The 24,773-nt window shown below is 45.9% G+C and overlaps 1 protein-coding gene across 1 annotated transcript in view; it reads left to right on the forward strand.

The window, feature by feature from the left end:
* SH3PXD2A (SH3 and PX domains 2A) overlaps positions 1–24,773 on the forward strand; it is a 272,082-nt gene that overhangs the window by 101,785 nt on the left and 145,524 nt on the right. The window contains exons 4-5 of the mRNA XM_040606729.1: positions 9,801–9,877; positions 19,338–19,429. Coding sequence (XP_040462663.1) covers positions 9,801–9,877; positions 19,338–19,429 — 169 coding nt within the window. The remainder of the gene's footprint in view (positions 1–9,800; positions 9,878–19,337; positions 19,430–24,773) is intronic.

Genomic DNA, 24,773 nt, shown 5'->3' on the forward strand with positions numbered 1-24,773 from the left:
GCAGGGCTTCAGTACGTGGTAGTGGTGGCTCCGGAAGACAAACATCATAAATAACGAATGCCACTGCTTCCTCCTCCTTTCTCTTAGCTCTTATTGATGAGCAGACACCATATGGTATGGAATATCCTTTTGGTCACTTTGGGTCAGCTGTCCTGGCTCTGTCCCCTCCCAAGATCTTTCCCACCCCCAGACTGCTGGTGAGAGGCGGGGGTGATGTTGGAGGGGCAGCCTTGATGCTGTGTGAGCGCTGCTCAGTAGGCGCCAAAACACTGGTGCGTTACCACCGCCTTTCTAGCTACCAATAGAAAGCACAGCACTATCAGAGCTGCCATAGGGAAAATAAACTCCATCTCAGCCAGACCAAGTACATGTGGGCAGATTGTACATCCCAGCTTGGTTATTGCACTGCAAGGTCAGAGGAGGCAGGGGAAGCAGTGCAGGTCTGTCTTCAGAATCAGCGCAGGGAAGTGCCAACGTGACTGTACCAGTCAGACCCTCAGCGTGTGCTGGAAATAACAGGAGAAGAGAGCAGGGCACTTTTAACACACAGGAATCTGGCATCCCTGGCTTAAAGCATGTGCTCCTGAGCCTTTGAGATCAACAGTAGCTTTATCAGGGATCAGAGCAGGCAGAGAGGAAATCCCAAAAAATGTCATAATGACACAGAAAGGTAAGACATGCTAAAAAGTCGTGGAACCAGGGAATGATGCCTGTGGCTTGAGATGGTGTCTTGCTCTGCAGATGAGCTTCCTGACTCAGAGGCTGGCCAGTTTTGGTCTGATTGTTGTTCAACAGTTTACTTCTGTGCCAGTTGTTGTCTACTGAAAATTCAGCTTAAAACTAGTCAGAGGTTTCACTTAGAGGACTGCAGGAGAGTACTTCCATTTGGAAAAAGAGAACAGTGCTCTGTTTTGCAAAGCACAGGGGATTTTGTTTCTGAATACTGCTCTCTGAAACCCCAGCTGGTGAGTTCCAGCCTCTGACAAGCACAGACACCTAGGTATGTTTGCCGGCAAGTTGTTTGTTTGTTTAATTTCTGTGTTAATTGGTGCCTTCCAAATACCACAACTGCTCTGAGGAGCACTGTCGGTGCCAATCTGACTGCTGAATTTTATCTCCTGTAGTGTAGGACATGTATACCTGGCAGCAGCTAACTTCGTGTCTTCCACAGGAGAGAATTTTGCCTCATTTGTGGCAGAAATTGAGGATTTGTTTATGATTAGAATAAATGTTTGAACAGAAAGATTTTCTGGCCCCAGATGCCAAGGTAGGTGTATTTTCATTCTGCATGCCATCACCAGAGGGATCTAGGGACTGGCTTTTTTGCTTTCATTAGCGTGTGCTCATTTTGTGACCTTGCGAAGCCACCTTTGCATCCCTACCCCTCAATTTCTACCTGCAATGTTCCTGTAAGAGTATATGCCATAGCACCGTGTTATTGCGTGTTCTACCTCTTAGTAATAATAACTTTGATCTGCATGGTGTGAGTGCAAATATTATTTTATTCACAGCTCCGGTTCTCAACCGGCTTAAGGGTGGAGTCTCCTAAGCAGTGTTGTTGCCAGTCATACCAAAGGATGTGGCTAGGTTTTCCAGTGTAGTTTGGCAAGGATGTGGTGCACATCCATCTGCCTCCAGTGACCTTGCTGCAAGGTCTTCGACCCTCATGGATGTAGCTCAAAGGCTGCCTGTTGGTAAGGCTGGTGCTGGCCCAGTGTCTGTGAGGTAGTGTCTTGGGCACACACACCAGTGTGTGCATTCGTGACAAGTCTCACAAGAGCTTGTGAGACAGTACAAATGTTTTAATAGGCTTAATTTGTGGCAGCTCCTGCTTTAAAAGATTGAAGTGTGACCATATGGTCTTTCCCTGAGAGTCGATACCACCGAGTGTCAGCAGAAAGATTTCTATTGACTTGAGCAGACCCCAGTGAGCAAGGTGGTACTTCGTGTATTTTTGGAAAGAACAGAGGAAGAGTTTAGTTAGCATAGCTACAGGGGCATGGTCTTGCCCTTCTGGAAGAGCACTTTTCATGGTTAAGGTGGCACAAAGGCATTTGAGAGGCTCTTGCCTTTCCCACTCTGGGGGCAGGAGCTGGAGTAGCTCAGATGATAGAAACGTGTTCACCACCAAGTGTGTAATACAAACAGGGGCTGCTGGTTCCCAAACTTGTTGGACCAAAGTATAGCGATCTGTATCATTCCCACAATGGCTAGGGAGTGAAAGTTACTCTTGAACACAGCTCTGCAGGCTGTCTATGGACCACTAGTGATTTGGAGATTACGGGTTAAGAGGTACTAACTACCTAGGTGGAAGCAGGACACTGGCATCAGCTGGTAACAGGAAGAAAACCAAGTGTTTCAGTAATGAGAAGTAGTAGTTGACATTTCTGTGATTGGTTTGGTGTAGGGTGTAGGTAGTTTGATTGTTACTTAAGCCCTGATGTTTCCGCATGTTGGATGACTTGGTCCTGGAAATTTGGAAACAGATCTTTTTGGAGGATGTTCAACAAAATGCAGGATGCAGTGGGTGTGTAAGTGTTCAGATTCTTACCTTAGGGGAGGAGTATGCATAGGCTTTGGATCTGCATAGGCTTTCCTGTTTTTCTGTGTCATTTGCTTCCAGCGTAGCCAGGACTGTGTGTAAAGAGAGGGACGCTCCTGCATCCTCTGTGTGAGGAAGCTGTGCTGTTTCCTAAGGCAGTTTTTCTCAGATGTTTTGAAAATGTGACCTTCTTTTGGCTCCTTGTTTCTGGGACTCAGAATTATCATCAGGTTGGTTTCTCTGGGTGAGGGTGTGCCAATTGCCAGTGTTGCTGGCTGCAGGTATGAATACCATTCTCCCTCTCCCCTCGGACGAACTGACTGCTTTCAGCAATTAAAAGCAGTTGGCTGTTTGCAGGCTAATGTAGCACTTGCAACCAGTAATTAGAAAGGAGTTCACTTTCCCTCTTGGTGAAGCTGAGCCATGTAGTTGGAGGAGGCACTGGTTTCACTGCAGAAATTTAAAACTTTAGTCACTGCATCAACACTCCCAACATTTTGCAACTACTCACAGACTGGGAAGTTCTCTTTCAAGGGATATGGGCACTTGTGCTCACACTGAGATCCTCTTGCATGGGGTAGGTGCTTTACTTTGCTGTACTCTGGTGGTAAACTTGGTTTACGCAAAGTGATGGATCTCTTCAAGTGTGCTGGTACATACAGACCAATACACAGAGAGCCGCCCCACAGTAAGAAAATTGAAAGGATAATTTTGTAGCATTTTCACGTGCCCTTTCCAGACCAAACACTGCATAATTTGCCTGCACCATGATTCCTGCCTTGCTTTGGAGAGGTGGGAGTTTTGCAGCTGTGACAGCTGAGGAGGAGATTACAGGAGCAATGGGTTGTTTGGGTGGTAGCAGCAGGACACAGAGCAACATGAAGTAGCTCTTGCCTTCTGCAAAACACTGTACAAACAGTAACAGAGCTGTTAGCTTGAGATTTGCACCCCATAGTCCCCATCTGTCACTCCTGAATTTCAACATCAGTGCTCATGGCGTTTCTCCTTCTTCAGGCTGTGCCTGGTGCTTGAATTCCCAAAGTCTGTCCTAGCAAAGCTGTTCTAGAGCTCTTGTCCCTGGAGGTTAGTAGCCACCCCTACAGATGGTGAAAAGCAGCCAGGTTCCGAGTTAGGAGCTCTTTGCTGCTGGGGAATCCAGCTTCACCTCTTGCCTGTCTTTGTTTTCCCCTTGTAACTATTCACATAAGGGCATATTCTGCTTATCAGTTTTAATGGAGGCAGATTTGTCTTCCTGGTGATTTTCTTTTGTACAAGCTGTGTTATTTCCCATGCTTTATTGCTTCTCAGTGATTTTCTTTAACACTGCAACTTATGCACATTAACAACAGGATCCAAGTGCAGGACACCCTCCCCACCATCCCCCATATCTCTGGGCAATATTGTTATTGCTTGAGTTGGCTTTCCTGGCTGCCCCATCTGTCTCCATCACCATTTGTCAGCTTTCATAGTAATTCCTGCTGATTAGCAAAGGCCTTTATCAACTGAGGCTCTTTGGCAGCCAAGTTCAGGCAGCAGTTCTGACTCTGTCACGAGTTTCTACTTATTAAAAAAGTCCTTCCCCCTCCCACCGGTGGAAACACTATGAATCATTTCCCTCCCCTTTGTCAGGAGCAAATGCCATCAGTGTTAGGACCCTGGCACTGGTTTTCTGACTCCAGGAAATCATGGGTGAAACAATCCATGGAAACTGGGATCCCCATGTAAAAAGAAGACATTATTTTGTAAGGAACACGCCTCTCTTTTGGCCACTGTCAGATTGCCATCTGGTTGACAATCACACTTACTTCCATGAGAAACATAAAATTCTTCTGTCCCATAGTGTTGTGCTGTTGAATTACCTATTTTACATTGCAAGGTGGCAGTGAATATTTGAATGCTTCGTTTGGGAGTTACATTGTGTGACAGGTGCCTGAGAGTTTTGAGCAGGACCCTGAGGTGGATGTCACGGATAAAATGGGTTGAGGGCTATTTGTCTCATAGCTGATTGCATGTATGTGCTTCTTCAGCATATTATTTATAAAAATAATAACAGCTACGTGTACAAGTAGAAGCCTTCATAAAAATACCTGAGCAGCAAAATGGTTTTAGTTACACTGGAGGAAGCTGCTTGACCCTGTAACTGTGAGGGCTAAATTATTTACTCTTTTTTTACCGATGCAACCCCAGTCTTAACTGCAAAAAGGGTCTGACCTCATCTCATAAGCAGACTGTCTCTGAGAAGTTGATCTGAAGTTGAACACCTTGGCAATATATATACAGACCTGGTACCTCCCAGGTTCTCGGGTAAACAGAGGAGAGAACCAACAGCACAGTAACAAGAACATGAAGAGCCAGGAGCAGGAGCTCTTCCCTGCTCCTGGGGGACAGCTGACTGACAGCCTCTCCAGCTGGAGCTTCTGTAGTTGGAGGCAGCACAAGTCTCTTTTAAACATAAATCAGATGAGACATCACAGTATTTTTAATGCACTCATTAGTCTTCAGGCTGTCTGCTGTTGAATATTTATCATATGGCTTGCTTCACTTACTGCCCTCTGAAGTGTGGTGACGGCGCTTGAAGTAGAAGATTAAACGTGGGTATGCATTTGTCCATCGTCCCTCTGACAGTGGGTTTGGGCTCTTCCTAACCTCTGACAGATGGGCTTTGCGTGAAACACCTTGGTGTCCTTAGACCAGTCCGTCACCCAAATGTCCCTTGAAAGGAGACTCAAGCTCAGCAATCGGAGAGTAAAAGCAAGAGGTGGATCTGTTCTGTGGTGGATTTGGAAAGGAGCTAACCAGGAATTTCCCTGCCTCCCTGTTGCCCTGCCGCAGCTCCCACTCACTGCCTGGCCCCAAAGAGCAGCAAAGCTGGCAGCTTGGGGCTGAGCCGCTGGCACCATGGTGGGAAGATGACAAAAACATCTCAAGGTCTCGAGGCCTAGATATGCAGCACCTCTCCTTAGCAGTGAAAGGTGTGATTAGGAGCTTTGGTTTAGAGGCCGTCTTAGAGCTTACGAATCACCAGTCTAAGGCCATAGCTGCTGTGACAGCTGACATCTGCTGTGATCGTAGGGGCATATGTCCCCCTCCCTTGAAGAGGATAGACTGGATTGTCCTGCTAGGCATCCCCTCAGGGACTTCTTGTGCCTCTCTGCCTGGTGCTGTCCTGCCTTCAGACTGTGCTTCACAGTGTCACCAAGCCCACCAGGAGCTGGGCTTCTTCCCGGCACAAACCACACCATTGACCATTAAAAAACATTAGGCTGTGGACACTTCTGGTGTGTTCAGCAGAGACCTGTAGGCTAATGGAGGGACAAGAGTGTTGGGATGCTTTTAAACCTGTTTGTTCTCGGAGTCCGTGGTGCTTGTTAAAACCTATGCTACTGTAAAGTATGAAGTTACACAGGAATAAGGTGATATTTAGAGGATACCTTTAAGCTTGCAGAATCAGCAGCTGCCAGATGGACAGTCTCCTGCATAGCTTTATTCTTCCCACTTTGTGCACCCACTGTATATACAGGAGGAAACTGAGGTCCTGTGAGAGAAGAGGTGTGTGGTCGTGGAATTAAAGACTACATCTATATGTATACAGAGAGATGAAGGGATGACTTAAGATGTCCCCTACAATGCTAAACCTGATACTTTGCCTCTTATCCACATTAATTTCCTAGGAATAATATTTTCTTTAAAGCAAAAAGGATAAAAATAAATATTGTTATCCTGCATTAGCAGCAGGGCTGGAGCCCTGTGTCTTTCCCACGTCTCTCTTTCCCAGTGCTGCAGTCCTTGGAGCCCTTCCTAACATGTGCCAGATCTCCCCTGGCCTGGTCTGAGCCTGGTGCATTGGTGAATGAAATGTTTGAATGAGGCAGCTCCATCCCACGTAGCCTATAGCTTCCCATCCGAGTCTGAGACAGACTTCCCGTTCACTTCCTAGCTGGGCTGCAGCTTGGTTAAAAGCCGCTCGTCTTCCTGTAAAATGGGTATAGTGCCTGCGGAGGCTTTAAAGAGCTGCAGTAAAATGCAGGAGAGAGGAAGCAGCCCACTGTATGTACTTGCGTAGAAGTAGGTCCCTTCCTTAGGGATGTGGAAACTACCCAGAGGAAAAGCCACGTGGCACACAAACCGCTACTCCACCCTCACGAGGAAATTGCCTGGGCTGTTCTGCATTTACCAGCCACCCTGGGACTTCCCTGCTTCACATCAGTAGTGGGTGAAATGCTCCTTGCCACTGCCTTCCTAAGGGCTCTTCGCTGGTGCTGACGTGCCCCAGTGGCTCGGCTGTCTGCCTGCTCTTCGGTTTTTTATCGCCACCCCAAGTACCTACCTCGTTTGCAGAGCTTTCCATTAACAGGATCTGTGTCCAGTGCACCCGCTTGGAGAGTGTAAAGGGTGTACAGCGTGGCTGTCCTGGGTTACCTTCCTTCCCAGCCCCACGGGACCTCCCCTGCTTTCGGAGGAAGGCTAGTAGAAATGGGGGATGGTGAAAGCAGTAGTAACTCCTACTGGATCTGCAGTGGTTTCTGCTGGCTGGTCATGATGGCCTTGGCTGAGCCTCTTTCAGCACAGTCTGTCTGAAAAGGGGAGAAGCTGGGCATTTGGGAAGTTACCCCTCCTTAGAGTTGCTCCAGTACCCCTGGCAATGAGACTTCTCTGCCTGAAGACCTTCAGGATTTTTGAGGGGGTTCCTCCTTGCTGCCCACCAGAACTGGATGTGCTCACAGTGTGTCCTTGGTTTTCTTCCTGCTTTTCTCTTTGTTGTCTGCTACTCCATGGGGCTCTAAACTACTCAGCCTTTTCCAGATCTCAGTTTTGAATGCCATACTGGGCTAAGCAGCTACAGATCTTCCACACAGCCCTTATCGAGCCTTTTCCAGCTTTCAGTAGCAGAAAAGCAATCTTCCTTTTTCTGAAGGGATAAAAATGAAAGCACCTTCTGGGCTTTGCTTCATCCTAATGCCCCAGTTATCCTGATATTTTCCCCTTCCATTTAAGGACTGAATTAAGACTCATCATGTCCTGGGGTCTCTTTTGTACTCTGAGTTTAATATAGCATTCTTTATTATTATTTTTAGGAAAGCTGAATTGCATTTACGGGAGATCTTTAATGTGTCAAAGTCTTTGGTTCCTTTATGTTTTTTTGGTCACTGGTTTGACTTTCAACTGACAGATTAAACAGAAAACAGGAAAGCCAGAAAGTGAGAATGTTTCCAAAACATTGCTTTCTCTTTGCAGTATATTTGTAAAAGTTACAAAGAAGTACCAAGATCTCCCACACCAGCATTTCTGGAGTACTGAGAAAGGAACTAGTTTTTTCTCTACAGCTACCCCCACACTCCTTCCCCCGCGAAAAAGCGGCTTACTGCAGTGATGCAGTACAAGTACAGCGTGGTCCTGGAGGCTGTCAGAAATAATAAGAAATGTTTTGGAAGTGGAGGTAGTCATACCCATTTGCCAGACAGAGAAGTGGGAAAGCAGCGATGCTTTGCTGTGCCCAAAGAGGATTGGTGCAGGCAGGCGGGAGTGCCATTTCCCTTCTCCAGAAGCTTCTGACTAAATTGCTCAAGCTCAGGTGAACATTTCAGACACCTATTGAACATTTTCCCTGTGCTCGGTGACCATGTGGCAGCACATCCTACAGGGATGGCTCAGCACCAGCTTTGCAAAGAGATAACCACAGGGAACCCAGAGAGGTAAATTTATGGCACTAGGAAATGCTGTTACCTCACAGGACAAACTGTTCTGCTGCCAGAATTGGGGATGGAGATAAACCACTTTCTCCTGCCTGAAACAAAAGGCTTTAACACCTTCCAGATTAGCAGCTATGGAGGAAAAGGCAACCAAAAGGGGCAGAGTCTGGGAGGGTTTAGATCCTCTGCTACTGGGCTGTTAAAGGCTGTCATTTCATTAACCTCTCGGCTTGTGTAATCATGACAAAATCAAAGCCACACATCCAGATTTTTCATCTGATTTCATTTCCTAGTCCATTTTCTTATCCCATGGATGAGTATCTTATTTGCCTGTTGGCAGAAGAATTTTGGAGCAGGGAGTGGTATATATGCCAGTGGGTTTTTTACGTAGACATTTCATGGACTAAATAATGCTGGCAGATACTGTTTTCTTCCACCACAAGCAGAACGTGTAATTTATTCTTGTCTCATTACATTAAAAGAAATACAGCACAAAAGAAATAGGGAAGAAAATGACCAAAAAAGGATATGAAGATATAATCCCTTCTAGCCAAAAAAAATACCAATTCTATGACATCCTTGTGTGTGGGGAAACTCAGCTCCTAGATTATTTTGATAAACTTTGTTACAATCAGTTTCACACAAAACCCAGCCGTTTATTTAATCTTAACTGCCTGCAGAAATGTCATCCAGTAGGGACACTGAGGAGGTTATTTTTTTTTTTACCTTCAAAAAAAAGAGAGTTTGTTTATTTTTCTTCTATTATTTGGTTTTACTCTGTAGATTTATAAGGGCTCTGTCACCAACAGCATTGTATTTGCTTGTGAGCTGGCTGTGCGGTTTGTCTGCCTGCAAGGGCAGGAGCACTTGCAGTGGGGGGCAGCTGAGTAGGCAGGTGTGGGGCAGAGATGGGGTCCACAACCCACCTCAGTGATGCTCCCGGTGCTGCCTGCATGGATGTGTCAAAGTGGCCCCAGAGTCGAAGGGAGTCATAACACAGTGTCAGTCCCTTCTAGGATAATGCCATCACTAAAAGGGAACAAAAACTATGTGTTATCTACAGGATGAAATCAGAAAAAACTGCCTCTGCCCCATGAGCCTTTCATGGCTCACAGAAGCAGGACTTCGGCAGCTGTGGCTGAGGTTTCACACCTGCTGCTGTGCCGGTGGTTGTCGTTGGCCGTGCACTGCGTCTCCTGTGCAAACTTAGGACCAGCAGCATCCAGCTGCAGGAGGTGCCATGCACGCTCCTGTAATAGATACTGTCCTGCATCCCTCCGCTGCCTGCCCCGCAGCATGTTTCTGTGCAGTTTGCTCCGAGGGCAGCTGCTGATCTGCTCAAACCTCCTCTGAGTGTGCTGTCCTGTCTGTCTCGTAGCAATGAGGGGCTGCAGTCACACAAGGCTGCTGCTGTGAGAACCTCTCCAGTACCGGGACTCCCACCAGCACTGCCACCAGCCATGGTTGGAGCCAGGGATGGCTGCTGATCTTTCTGCTGGGTGCTGTTGCGCTGTCCCCCATGGCAGGTGATGCCCCTAACCCTCCTCTTTCATCTGTTCCCTCCTCAGGCAAGATCCTGTTCCGGAGGAGCCATGTCCGAGATGTAGCTGTGAAGAGGCTGAAGCCCATCGATGAGTACTGCAGGGTAAGACCTCTGGGGGGGCGCCTGGCAGCCCTGCGGCGGGGGGGCTCACAGCCACCGCCAGCACTGGGCTTCCCCTGACGGATACTGGTAAAAGCTTTATCTGTGTTGTCTCTGTTATAAGAAGGATGGTCCTTCCCAAACACCACTGAGACTAACAGGACAGGTGAAAAGAGGCTGCTCTTTGCTCCCAGGCTCCTCGCAGCATTTTCCCCTGCAGACTGTGCACTGGGTCGGTGCCTCACGTACTCAGTAAAGGCTGTAAGACTCAGCTGCCCTAAATGTGGATTTTATTTCTGCATTGCCCTTGATGAATGCAGGAGTTGAGCCTGCAGAGGCACAACTAAGATGGCGTTTTCTTCCGTTCCCTGCCTGTCTGTCTCCCAGTGCCGCATGAGGGACAGTGCCGGATGGCGCGGCACGGGGGGTGGACGGGTGGCTTCCAGGAGTGCTTCTCCTGATGAGTGAAAGCCTGGAAATTTATTGCAGGACAGAAATGCACGACTCTGTTGAGAAGAAAGTTAAGTCACCTAATCTTTCCTTTCTAGCTTAGAGTTTATGATTTGATGATAATTAATCCTCTGACAGTAAATTAAAAGTAATTTCTAAGCAAGGCAGATACCCAGTTTATGTAGAGGTATAGAGCACGTCAGCACATAATTTAAACCCCAGACTTCCTTTCTTATTTCCCGTGGCGTTTTCTTTCCGTTTTTAGAAAGCCAGAGAAGCAGGTGGAGGGGAAAAAATACATTCCCAAGAACTTCTCCAGTCAGACATTTGCTCATCCAAAATTGGGAGCAGATCGCCAAAGTGCCTGAGGCGTGCTGGGGGGTGCAGTGAAACCCATGCCATCTGCACCCCCTGGGCAAGGAAGCTGTGATTAAAGTCTTATCTCATGAGATCAGGCTTTCTTGTGCGACAATTAATACACTGTCTTCCTGCCGGCAGCCAAACGGCTCCCTTTAAAATACGTAGGGTCCCACTGCGTCCCCAGCCGCCCTCCTTAGACAGGAACTGCCGGCAACAGGAGCGGTGAGGGCTCGTGTCAGGGTTCACCCAGCAGATGCGCGGTGGAGAAAGCAGTGACTTATGCCAAGGGGCAGCTGCCTCTCTGGGACCCCATTGTCTGCACCCCAGACAGACCTGACCTGACCCCCCAGGCCCGCCGGGCGGGCGAGGGATGTGTTGTGGCGTCATGTTCGTTGACACGGCGGCACTGTCACTGCCACCCTCCTCCTCGCTTCCTTTGTTCTGTCCTGGGGAAGTCTGGCTTAGTCCATAGAATCACAGTATCACAGAATGCTTTCGCTCTGGTTCAGATGATATGGGAGCAGATCTGCTGCTGCTGCCCAGCTCAGAGACATGGCTGGATGCTTCCTCAAAGCCAAGCTGTTTATTTAACCTATTTTTTGATAGGTGCTGCTTTTATAAGCATAGATCCAGCCATGCTGGGTTAGCCCAGTTTTCCCCAGCCTAGTGTTTCTCGTCCCCAGCAGCAGCCACAGTGGTGCCCAGCACCGAGTATGACAGACCTGTAGTGACTTCTTCAGAACACTATCCTAGCTTCCAGTGGTCTCTGACTCCCAAGTTTCTTGCGCCTGATGCAATGTCTCTTTATTGCATTTGCAGTTTACTGTAATTTGTATTTAATTTGCCTCTGTACTTCACTGTAGAAGATGTTTAAATCTGGATGGCATTGGAGAGCGAGGCTGCTAGGCATTGAAAAGCTTGAGCAGGCATTACATCTCATGTCTCTGAGTGCTTCAAGAGGGCTACGTCCTCCACAGTGTCTTTCTGCTTAGAGTATCTTTAAGAAGGCCCTGGCTAACTCATCCATCCCCCTGGGATGTATCTTGTTGGAGCATTTATAACCCTGGTTGTGCCTGAATAGTCTGGAATGCAGGTAGGTGGGTGCTTTTGCCAGTGCTGGGAAGTAAAGCAATGCCAACTTTTTTTTTTCCATTGCCTGTATTTGACCCATGCCTGGATATTAGTTTTTGTCTAGTGTGGATGGTAGGGAAGTCCCACTCTTCAGAAACAGTGTAAAGTACCTATCATGTCCTGCCTGTCATCAGATTCAGTTATGGGCTGTTTTCTTCTCCTTCTGCTACAGCTTCTTCCTAATTACAGAGTGAATGAAGATGGTAGTTGGTCACACCCTCACCTGGCACAGGACATACTCAGTCATTCTTAAATGCCAGGGCATACAGTGAGCAACCTGTGTAAATAAAGAGAGGGACCAGAGAGTTGCAACTCATACCTCTCCCAGCCATTCTAAGTCTGCACATTTTCAAAGTTTTTCTTTTGAACATTTATGGCTCATCCAATTTGCATTTATTCAGAAAATGACTGTCCTATGTTATTGCTGTTCCAAACCTTGTCCAGGATATGAAAGTCCACAGGACTGAAAATAATGATGAAAATGAGACACTGAACTTCAAAGGCACAAAGAATTTAGAGAAACAGCTTGTAGAAGGAAAGCTTCTTCATCCAGTGAAATCAGCAGTAGTTCTGTTCCTGACCTTCAGCGGGGACAGGATTTCATTTCTGGTGCTTAGCAGAGGCTTAAAATTCAGGAATGCCTTCTTGCCACCTCCACCACTTACAAGGTTTTTGGGAACATGACCTTCATAACCCTCCTGTAATCTTCTCATCCCAATATGAAGTTAACCAGAAATGACCGAAAGCTGTGAATTGGAAACAGAAAATTAGGTGGTGAGTCTGAACCAGAGTAGCCCCACTTTGCCAGCTTAAACCAGGCACAGAGTCTCTCCCCATTCAGCTGTAACTACAGCAGGAACCCGAGTGACTCACTTAGCTCTGATGCTAACTTCTAGAAAGCTGGAATGAAATGCAATGAACCCCTGCTTCATGTAAAAAGGGAAAATATGGCAGGTTGGTGGTTTTTGCTAGTAAAATAATAATACACACTACTGTTTCATACTCTGTAGCAGCTACCGGTGCATGTGTGTGACTTCAGAGCAGGATTATGCCTGCCTGTTTGGAAGTGTTAGCTGTTTCTGCATTTCTTCCCTTGTCCAATGGATGTTTTGACTCTTTAGAGAATTATATAGAACTGTAGAGCAAGAGCATAATTTTGGAAAATTCAGTCCTGTGCAAAGCTTACATCCCGTGCTAGTCCTAAAATGCGTAGGCAGACAACATGCTTAATTTTGAAAAATTTAGAGAATTATGCTGGAATTATGTGGGTGAAGTTGATGGAGAAAATCTGACATGGGATAATGAAATGAATAAATGAGACAACAGACCTTTTTGTCCACTGGGATTTGTGAGGAAGCAGAGGAGGGAGGCAGGTTCGGATGTAAAGTTTGTGGTAATTTTTTTGCCAGAAGAGGGTTCTGCATCCATTTTGCCTGCCCTGGAATGACAAAGCATAGATGGGCCCTGGCAAATGAGTGGTGCAAACGTTCGGCCATTTGTTCTTTTGTTTTTGCAGACTGTCTCTGACAGAGCGTGGTGATTTGCGTGGCTGAGAAGCAGGTCTGACTTCTGCTGTTTGGTTGTGTTGTGGCTTCTGCACCAGTGGGCACAGGAAGGCAGAGGCCATCTGAGAGTTTGTGGGGATGCTTGGCAGTAAGGGGAGGTCTGCAAAACGTTCTGTATCAGAGCATGAGCCCTCTGGACCCTACAGCATGGGCCTCCCAACCCCTCACACCTGGGTGGTTCTTCATTGCATTGTCCCAGCTTAGAAATATGCCATCACAGAGGTAACCAGGCCAGCGGTTTTGCTAAGGCCATAAGAAACTTTGAAGTTTCAATGAAAAAAAGAGGAGTGGGACATTCAGAGGAAGATTTCCAGGACTTGTCTCATTTGTAAACATGAAAGTGCAAGGTCTGAATGTCCTTACTGGTAACCTGAGTTACCAAACAAGCTGTGTTTTGCCAGTAAATATGTGCTGCCCACTGGAATTGGTATCTCTGGATGATTTCCCTCTTAACTCCCAGCTTGGAATTAGTTTAGTGTGATTTAAGGTCTTCTGGGCTCATTGGACCTGGTTTTCTTAATTTGTTTGGGAGCTTTTGCCAATGTGAAAGAAAGAGCAACTTCATAGCCTTCCCTTGCCAGGGGCTTTTTACTTATTAAGCTTTTGATCTCCCAAACACACCTCTGGTGTGTGCTTGTCCAGTGTGTACCATCCTGTCTTCAAGAAAGACCTCTCCTGTCAGTGGTTCACAAAACCACTGCTGGCTCCTTACACAGCCCTCTGGGAAGGCTCGGGCCAGCAGTCGCAGACTGGCATCTTTGTGTTGGTCATAATCAAGGGAAGCATCTTTGTGCAGGGAAGCTCTTAAGATGTGAAGTCCAATTGTCATAAAGACTTACCTGGATTTGTCACATGCCTTTATGCTGTCCCAGCTGGAGTTGGCTCTATAAGTAGAAGCTTATGGGCTTTTCTATAGTGAGGTTTGGGTGCCCAAATGAAGGTTAGATGAGAAAGTCACATCAGTGCCAGGGAACGTTGCTCATTCTTTAGTAACGTTCACAGTTTGAGAGACCATACTTCAAAAACATGATGATCTCCCTCTCGGTCTCTCAGTTCAAAGTTTAATCCTTGAACCTGTCAAGACAGATGTACATCCATTTCTCTCTCTATCCATTGTACAACTAAAATAGTGTTGACTGAACATGGAATTAATAGTCCTGGTCAAGAATGAAAGAGTTTTAAGTGAAAAACTTTCAAACTTTATCTGTCTTTTTTTAAAATCTACATTTCAGAATCCTGATGCATTTAGACCAGCTGCTGTAAAAAGAGTTAAGTATTTGCAACACGCCTCTCAGCATCTGGAGTAGAGCCTCACTTTCCATTGCCTTATGGTCCTTCCATGCCAGAAACCCTTCTATGTCCCACTTACTTCCAAAACTCTGCACCCTCTTTCCTCCTTCTGTCAGCCTTCTACTTATTCCGACATCTCTCCACTTCTTCTCTTGAGGCACCAGCATGCACTCTTTGTCCTCCCCTCTGACGGTTAGTGTTTGCCATCCAGCCTCCACACTGCAGTGTTTTTTGAGTTCAAGCTTGGCGTTACTTGCTCTGAGCAAAGCAGAAAGTGTTTTCACGTAGAAACAACTAACTTTTCTGTTTTGAGAAATGAACTATTTTAATTGCACCTTCCCTCTTGCTGGACTCATGACCATTCCCAAACATCTGGCGGCAATGATTAACATTAATGAAAGAGATAAACAATTAAGAACAGGATGCTAAATAGGAAAAGTCCTAACGATGCAGTACTGTCAGCTGGCTCTGTGTATTTGCGTGCAGAGCTGGGATTAACCCCATCGAACATTAGGGATCTAAAAGCTATGCACCTGAAGTGCCTCAACAGGCTGCGGGGAGAAACAGTGATTCATTCCATCCAGAGTTAGACATCCGTGGTGGGGCAGACAAAGCACCCCTGAAGGTGCTGGTCTTTCTCTAGCGATTATACAAGTTGATAGACAAGCATGACCAGTCTCCCATTTTAGACGCATGAAGTTCAGTGGGGTGAATATCATTCTGTGAGTATATACACCCATGCCTACACACACTGTGTATCTCTACATATACATGTCTCTGCGTCTGTTTTTTATAAATCTGTCTGCATAAATGCCACACACGCACTCTTGTAATGCTTCGTTACAAGTACCTGTGTGGTTTTATACCCATGTACATGTTTTCATGAAGCCTTTGAGCTGTAATGTAGCCCCGTGGAGTTGTTTCCAGTTCATGTAACCTTAAGCAATGAACCCCTGCCTGTGCTTGGTGCTCTGTTTGCTTCGAGTGCCGCGTGCGGCGTGCAGCAGCCTGCCTGCGGATAAGCTGGCACTGTGTGAGTAGCTGGCCGTCCCCCACACCGAGGGCTGCTTGCTCACACCCTGCCTGACGTTACAGCTTTTCAGTAGCCTTTGGAATCATCCACTCTGCAAGACTGTCTGAAACCTGTAACACAGAGAGACAGACATCATTACAGGCTGAAATAACACATAAAAGCCTATCTCCTGAGGAGCATGTGAGGTCAGAGCAGCGCACGTCTGCCTTTGCATGCCGAGCAAGGAAACATGCTCTTACTGATAATATTTGATGGTTGTGCAAGGCTGAATTCTGCTCACTGGCCCTTATTATCTCTCACCTTTCCTGTGCAAATTCCTTGCTGTTTCTGGATGCTTGCTGATTGTAGCTGTGTGCATTTACCTCTGGTTTCCACATTCCAGTAAGAATATCACTTCCTTGTCCTTTCCATCCTTTTACCATCTGGTTTTCCTCTTTTTCTTTACCCTTATTTCCTTGACCCTGCAGTCTTTCAGGCTGTTGCGGCTCTGCCCTGGAACCGTCTTGCTGGAAATGCCAGAAACTTGCATTTTTCCCCTTGCAGAGTGACAGCAGTGTCCCTCATCTCCTCAATGCACTTTTTGTTCGCTCACTGGAATCATGTTGGACTTGGCTTGCTCCTGGGTGGATGTTGTGTGTTTGCTGAAGAGACGTTTGTTTCTCAAACCAGTATTTCTGGTCCCTGCCACTGTCCAAAATCAATAGACCAACTCTGCGTGGTTTTACACCCTCGTTTGCTCTTCCTAACCCTTTCTTAGTGTTTCTTACTGCTTCTTAGGGTTTTGTTCCTTAACAAAAACAAGTAAAAATTGACTGGCTGCAGACTTCACACCCAAGTTCCCCCAAAAACATGCATCGGCAAGTTACCACCGGGTGGATTTCATTCCACCTCTGTGCACAGGGCTGAAAATTGCAGTACTCTGGGAGGTGATTCAGAAGCAGGAGAGCCAGTCCTGCCCCAGGGTGGGAAGGTGGATGCCTGGGTGTGGAAATGGCTTTGGCTGATTTTTATCTGCTGCCTGCAAAAGCCTGGAGTCCTGGAGGTGCTTTTCAGTTATCCTCCTTCAACCTGGCAGGATCACGGTGCTCCTGGAGATTTCCAGGCAGCAGACCGCTGCTTCAGGGGGTTTCAGGTTTCCTAAAGCTTCCCTTGATTTAGAAACACAAATCTCCATAGCAGCTTGTTAGGATTTGTGTTCCTCCATCACTGAAAATCCACTCTGTGCTCCAGCTGAGCATTGACAGCTGTGGCCTGGTTTTGGGCAGGGTGAACGCCTGCGACCTCTAGGGAAGTGGTGATTCTTTGAGAAAGCATCTTATGTCCAGGACCCCCTACGATAGCTATGAGTTGGGTATTTGCATTTCTCTAGTAACGATATGTATCATTTGCAGCACTTGCTCTTGCCCCATTGACTGCACAGGATCAAGTCCTTTGAGATTTCAAAACACACTGTAGATTTCAAATATTTGGGCCTCATAACCTTTCTGTGGATTAGGTAAGTGTTACTGCTTAGCATTGTAAATGGGTAACTGAAGATACAGCCCTGCTGAATTTGATGGAAAGAGGTTAAGTAACCTGCCCAAACCGAGAAGGGCATTAGTAATAGAGACATCACTAAATCTCAGCCCCATCCACTGTTGGTTAGACAGCATTGCTTCTCTATGTATGTCTGTCTCCTGCTTGAGATAGAGATGAATGAAACGTGCTTTAATGTTGTCTGTGTCCTGGTTTGCCTGTGGTGGTGAGGCATTTCTTTCTCTTTCAGCGTGCTGAGATTGTTGCTATTCCTGGGCAGTCCTTGACTTCCCAGGGTTAGCCCTGATTTGGCAGCTGGATGCGTGCCTTTGTGCACGCTAGGAATACAGGCAGAGAGCTCACGCCTTTGTTACGCTTTTAGGCATGATTGAGTGGATAGCAGTGGGGACCAGGGCATCCTTCATTCAAATTAAAGCACTTGAGTTTTCCACCTGTTGTGTTTCACCTTGTGTTAGTGCAGCGACCAGCAGTACTCTGTGCCCCAGCACTTGGACCCAACAGGCAGTTGCCTGGCTTCTGCATCTGGTGCTGCTTCCTTATTGCAAGGTATCTTTTTCTGTTCTGTAGTGCAGCTCCATGTGACCATCACAGCCTGCTGATAACAAATGGATTTTCCTTGTGTTTTTATAACGTACCTCCACGAGGGAAAGGAGAGCTGTAGGTGTAGAAGCACTTGGCTTTGGGTTTCAGGCTGCCTTTGAAACAAGACCCCATCAATGTAATACTGGAGACCTGCAGTTCCAGAGCAGTATTTTTTCATTTTTCAGCATTTTCCTTCACACCTCCAAGCAGGAGTGGTCTTGGAACAAATCTGGCCACTTCTAAAGCCTGATTAAAAACAGCCATGAGGGTAACCAACTGCCCTGTTCTGCCTTTGTGCTTTGGCTGGGCCTTCTGGTGTGTCTGACCAAGATCAATCAGATGTCTCGTGGCTTAGTATAACCAGTTCAACCTAATGCACCTTCATTTAGCTCTAGTGCTGTTTTTATCCACCTTTCCACATTGTTTGTCCTACTTGCAATTAGCAGAAGAGCCAGACAATCTCATTTTGTCAGACAGGTTTATGGCACCTCTAAGAAGCTTGGTCTATATTTAACCTGTGGCCTATTTTCAATAAAAACTTAGCACAGGAGGAGGTGAGCACCAATCTCTTTTCCTCTCCTGCTGGTCATTTCTGGAGGCAATCTCAGAGTCATGTCACTTACAGTTGCTGTCCCATTTCTGTGGGCTGGGGACAGCTCTTTGGCGTCTTTTGGTACCATCAGGCTCAATTCTGAACAGCAAATTCGTAGTGTGTTTCTGCCTTGTGTGCTTGTCTCCTTGGTTTGAAGTCTCACTTCCCAGTACACTTCAGCATAATGCGGTTGCTTCTCAAAGTGTGCTTAAATACTGCTGAGTGCGACAAGCGCTGCGTACCTGCGCCCTGCGGAGTGCGTGGACATGGTTAGCCAGGAGGTGCTGCGAAGCCTTCTTCATGGAGAAATAGCCTCTCTGCCTTTTTTTTTTTTTCCAGGCACTTAAACAGTCTTTCCTGTTAATTTCAGAGTAAATTGTTGTTTGATTTGGTTGGTTGGTTGGTTGGGTTTTTTTTTAGCAAACTCTGCTTTTTCTGTTGACAGTGTTTAACAGAAAACTTTATGGAGCACATTAATCTGTTGTATTAGTGGGTGTTGAGTCTGTTAATTTTCACTACCTGAGTTTGAAACCTGTAAGCCCTAACTGCATTGTTTGAGGTACTGTGCAAACACTAGTCACGGAGACTGTCCTGGCTACAGAACACTTATCTACTCAGTGTTACTGTTTTGCACATGTGGACCAAATTCTGTTCTTGTACACATGGCAAAGAATTTACATTGGCTGACTCTAAGAACTGTTGCTTGTCTCATTGCAAGTTCATTGCATCCTACTTGACATTTGGAGTCAAGACATGCTATTTCCTTTCTTCTCAATTAAGTAGCCAGGCGTGATACCTGCTTTTTGTATTCCCTTCCCCCTGTCAGAACTGTTTTACCACCTCTTGCTTGGTAGTTTAGACGTTTGAGGCCTGTTTTGAACCTGACTTTTCTAAATCCTCCTCCCTCACTGTTTTATTTTGCAGGCCCTGGTTCGGCTTCCTCCTCACATTTCACAGTGCGATGAAGTCTTCAGGTTCTTTGAGGCTCGCCCAGAAGACCTTAACCCTCCAAAAGAGTAAGTGCTGTGATGGATTTCCAGTGCTGCTCAGTTCATTTTGATTAGCTGGAAGGAAAAGGTCATTTGCTTTTATTACTGCTGTAGGTGTGGAAACGGATTTTGTAGCTTGCAAGCACTGCCTAGAAAATGCCCAGCAGTTACGTACAGCTACATCTGGTGTGTGGAGGACAGGGGAGTCAGGCAGCCCTCAGACACAATTTTCAGCCATCCTCCACCCACCTTTGCAGTGTTTCTTGCTTATGGTTCTAATGAGGGAACCTCCCCTGGCTTGTGGCTTTTAGCTGATAATTATCACCAAAGAGTCATTCAGTTCCCAAAGGCATTGGCTCAGCAGCAGGGGGAAATCCTGCCAGTAAGCACTTGGCTCATAATTACCAGCTGCTTCTTTAAATGTACTCCTGCCCAGAGATACTTAGGCATCTGAAGGGAGAGCAAGATTGTGGTCCAGATCCAAAATTGTCTCTGGAGAGTCTATTCTTTCTAAGCAGGAAGCCAAAAAAAGGCTGGGAAAAAGAGTTCCCACTGAACATGAAACGGAATCGTAGCCTTTACCTTGGAGCAGACAGGCTGATTCATGCTGATGCAGTCAGGGTTCACAGGACTGATTTATCCAGGGGAAGCATTGGCAGGAGGGTATTTGCAAGCAACTGTGCTGCCTCACCTGATATTTCCTTTTCTCCTTCATACAGAACAGGATATATTTTATTGTGCTCGGCAATAAGATTTTGACTCAGTCCCATCGTGTTTTGTGCTGCTTTGTTGCACAATTTGAAACTTGATTGCAGGCTGTGTTATCGTAATTTGCTTTCTTCAGTGTTTGCACAGCCTGTTGGGGAAGGGAAAATGGATGTGAAGCTTTTGGGTTTTGGGCACTTCAGCACATGCAAACCTGTAGTTTGCAGAAAGATTTGTATTGGCTTCAGCTGTCTGTTCCCATGCTGGTGTAGAGCAGAGGACATTTGCAGTTTGATTTCCCAAACTTTGTCTCTTGCATGTAAGTGGTTTTATATAAGGGGATTTATTAGCATTTGCACTAAAGAAAACACTGCTAGCATAGCTGAGCGCGAAGTCTTTTTTGTTTTTTGAATGAGAAAAAGAGCAGCTTTTAAATTAAAGGGCTGGAAAGAGGTCTGCTTTTCTTTTTTTCTTCCTTTTTCTAGCCAACTTTGGTTTAGAAAAATGTGTGGGGTGAATAAACAGTTACGTGTTCATTGTTAAGCACGTATTGCAAACCTAGAAACCATTGCAGCAGGATATGCCTACACTCTTGAGACCTGCTGACCATCAGAGTTTCCGTTTAGGATCTGTAAGGAGGTTTGCAAGGTTTGCTTGATCCCATAGCCAACCCTCTGATGCAAGGAGACATCCCCATGTGCCAGGAGGGGAGTGAGGTCCCCCAGGTTATGGGAGAGTTCACCTGGAGGGTCTCAAATGGACCTCAGAAGTCTGCTTTAAATGCTGTTTAACACTCCTGTCTGCTTTCTGTACTGACATGGACCCTGCAGTGTTAGGGCTGAGTAAAACGGAGTCAGGACTGGACCTCCACCAGGCAGGGAACAGGGACCAGGGCTCACCCCTGGGCTGGCACTAGTCATTATGGCTTGCCTTCTCTTTTCCCTCTTACAAGTTGTTGAGGGCCTTTTGCTGAGCTCCCTGTTCGACAGCCTTGCAGCAATTTTCAAGTTATCCATTCACTCCCCCCCCCCCGCTGGAAAAACAAAAAAGACTACATGTTCTCAGCCCAAGCCTTGCATCTTATTCCAACCTAGTAATAAGTGTGATTTATTTCCCTGGAAAATGTAGAGCAATAACCTGATTAAATCTCACTTCACTAATGTCTGCAAGACATTAATCTAGCTGGGTTTAAACAAATCCTACCTCGTCTTCTGTAAGCAAACAGATCTTAGGGAAGGTGTCTAAGGTTTCTGCTGGGAGTGCTTCACAAAAGATGTATTGTTGAAACTGAAGATTAGTCTCTACAAAAATATGATGTAAAAGCCAACGGAAACATCTTGGTGTTTTTCTTCTGTGAAATGAGGGGGAAGGGAGGAGATCTGGGGTGTACTGGACCACTGTGTAGGGTCCAGGGGAAGGACACCTCCAGGGCAATTCTCGGCCTCAGCAGTCACTGCAGGAAGGAGCACGATCAGCCAGAGAAATCCCCGATTAATTCCTCATTTGACTTGGCTACTCTGCCAAGTCCTTCCAGAAGCCATGAGCCAGTGGTGCCCAAGCCCTGTGCATTCAGTCTTCCCTGGACCTCATGGTCCATCATTCATCTCACTGGGGGTGGTAGGAGTATAGCCTGGGGGCAGCTTCTAGACTACCCTGATTATTTTATCTATTTCTTCAGCTGCTTCTTTCAGCCCTCAGTGCAGAAGAGGTTTGCATATTGATCTGTCAGTGTAGACGTGGCATTCAGCTGGCTGGGTTAAAGGAGAACAAACATTGCAAAGCCAGGGGCTGAGCCACCAAGGGATGGTGGAACGGAGTTGCTTGTGCCACGTTAATGTCTTCTTTCAGTGCACAATGAAATGGTCATTAGTTGCATGATCACCTGCTCTATTTTTCTGCAGTAGCTCAGCCTCATAAGACAAAATCTGATCTAGAGTTTAGTTAACTAACTTTCAAGAGCGTAGCCTTAATCCCATGGCACTTGGGTTGTTGAGCCCAGAGAGTCTATTGAATTATTCCATGTCTGCAGAGCAGTGACTGAGCACATGCTCCCAGGCAAAAAAAACATGGAAGCTTAAACCTCGAGGGAGGAGGCACAAAATGTCTGGTTTATCTTGCAGCTGGGATGCATGGAGAGCTATCCAACCCCTTAATTGCTGAGCCATGGCTTGTGACAACGCATGTGCAGTAATTTGTGTATTACTGCAGTAATTCAGCTGCAGAGCTGTGCCCTTCAATTCTGTTCCTATTGTCCTAAAAGAAACCAACGTTTCCCTGTGGTCCCTTAGGCACTTTTACAGATGTGTTCCTGGCTTCTTCCTTATGATCCTCATCGGCCCTACCCTTGCCTTCTCGCCGTTTCTATCTCCTGTCCTCTCTGGGTTATGCCATGTTTGGCTTGCAGGCTGCACCCTGCAGGGTCATTTCCTACCGCTGCTGTGCTCTGATTGCCCGTGGCGCTGAGCAGCATGCAATCCAGCTATAACAAAAGCTGGGCTTTCCCAACACTCTTATAATCCAGCCAATTTGTTTTGCTGGATTCGCAGCTTAGGTTTTCTGTTTCCTGTTTTGGTGATGGTCCAGGCTTCGGGTCCTGTGACAATAGGCAGAAGGTATTCCTTTCAGCCCCATTAAACCTCTTCTGGGTACAGCAGCTCACAGGCAGATAGCTGGAGAGATGTCTCAAGAAATCACAGCATTTGAACCAGCTGACAGTCCTCGCTGAGCGCTCATGGGCAGTGGAGCTAGCTCCAGGTCAGATAGCTCCCAACAGCAGATTTGCTTCATGCTGCGTGGAAGAAACCATAGGAGGACACTGAATCCATCTGTGTGATAGTCTGGGAGCTCTCTCGGACAAATTCACGTGGTGCAAGTGTGGTCTTTGCAAGGGAGCCTGCACGTGTTGTGGGCACTGATGTGCAAGGTGGGGTTTGGAGCTCCAGTGCGGGTGTTCCCAGGGCAGCTGCTTCTGCTGCTCTCACTCCATTCCACTGATTAGCTTCGGAGAAAGCAAGCTTTAAACAGTCAAGTCTGGTACAGGAGGAGCAGTTTTTGATGTCTTACATTTGTAATATGTGGAATTTTAGTGTTTGAGCAAATGCATATGTATACAGGCAAATGACTGGGCTTGTGTGTTTTACCATGCCCATGTCAGGATCAGATCCTGCATTGCTATGGGAAAAGGGTGCTGCAAGGTAAGAAGGAAGTGAATTTTTATTTATCCATTATTCTAAGTTAAAACACCATGTTACTGAAAGCCATTCATTTACTGGATACTTCTGTTAATAATTATAATTACTGATAACTAAGCCAGAGGTGGATTAATTTCAGACTTCTACTGGGGATTTAAATTCAAGGCTGAGGTCAGGCCAGGGCTCATAGTCAACAAACAAAATCTCAGAAACCATTTTTTTAATGATTCTTTTTTACTAGAAATAACAGAAATAGCCAAAGAGTAGGATTAATCAATTTGACATTGCATATGGTCCACTGCTTTTAGGGCTTTTTTGCATTAGGTTCAAAGTATCGCAGCCAGACCACTCATGAGTTTTTTCTTTCTGGGTCTGGATCCAGTAAAAGCCAAGGATTCAGTTCTCCAGTACTCTGCCTGCAGAAATGCGTACAGGCTGAAACGAGATTTCTGTTTCAACCATCACTATTAACATTAACAACTGAATTTAAAGCAGTATTCAATAGTTGGAAGTATTTTTCCTGTAAGAATTATAAAGCGATTTTCAAACAACATGCAAATCCAGAAAAACTAGGAAACTTGTTAGGTATATGACGTAATACTGTGAGGGTTGATACAGAAAATGGAGTTATTGCTGAAGGTGCCTTTACTGAAGAACAGATATGCTTTATTGTGGTCTGTAGCCATGAGCTTTACTGATCGTATCTCTAGCACATAAATACTGGTGTAACACTCAGATACTCAGATGCCAGGCAACCGCTGTAAAATGGAAGCTGGATTCTCCCTTTCTTCTTCACGTATTAAATTTCTGATAAGGAAACCAGAAAGAAGTTGCCAGGGTAATGCAGCGACCACGTTAAGGAAGCTTGCTTTAGCTTATGCATGTACCAGTGCTAAAGCACAGTTCCCTAATATGCTTTTTTCTATCCATAAGCACAACTGTGTTTACATACAACTATTTCTGTTTCCCAGATGTACTCTGATCTGCCCTGTAATAACAATTCAATTACCTAATTGTAGAGGAGGAAAATTTTTCATCTGTAAAATATCTGTATTTATTCTGATTTGTTTGATATTATGCAAATATTTTCTCTGTATTTCATCCCTTACATTTCTCTTATAATTCATCCGTTTTAGAATTGCATTTCCTAACACATTTGATAGTTGAGTCTCTGAGCAGATGTGCTGTGAGCAAGACTGTCATTCTTTTTTTGTGGTTGCTCTTTCTTACAGGACTTACAGTACAGATAATTTTCACATCATTTAGGAATGTGGTCAGCACCACTTTGTGACAATCAGTGCTACAGTCTGCACTTGGCAGTGGTATTGCGACTGCTGAATGCACACATTTTATTAGGGAAATTCATTCCACTTGAGAGATGCAGAATGGAAATTAATTTCCCTAAGAAATACAAAATCAAAAAGAGATGGAAGTTTTATTTTTATGGGATTTATCAGCTGGGAAGTAAATTGTAA

Source organism: Falco naumanni, chromosome 9 (genome assembly GCF_017639655.2).
Source record: "Falco naumanni isolate bFalNau1 chromosome 9, bFalNau1.pat, whole genome shotgun sequence".
Lineage (NCBI taxonomy): Eukaryota > Metazoa > Chordata > Aves > Falconiformes > Falconidae > Falco > Falco naumanni.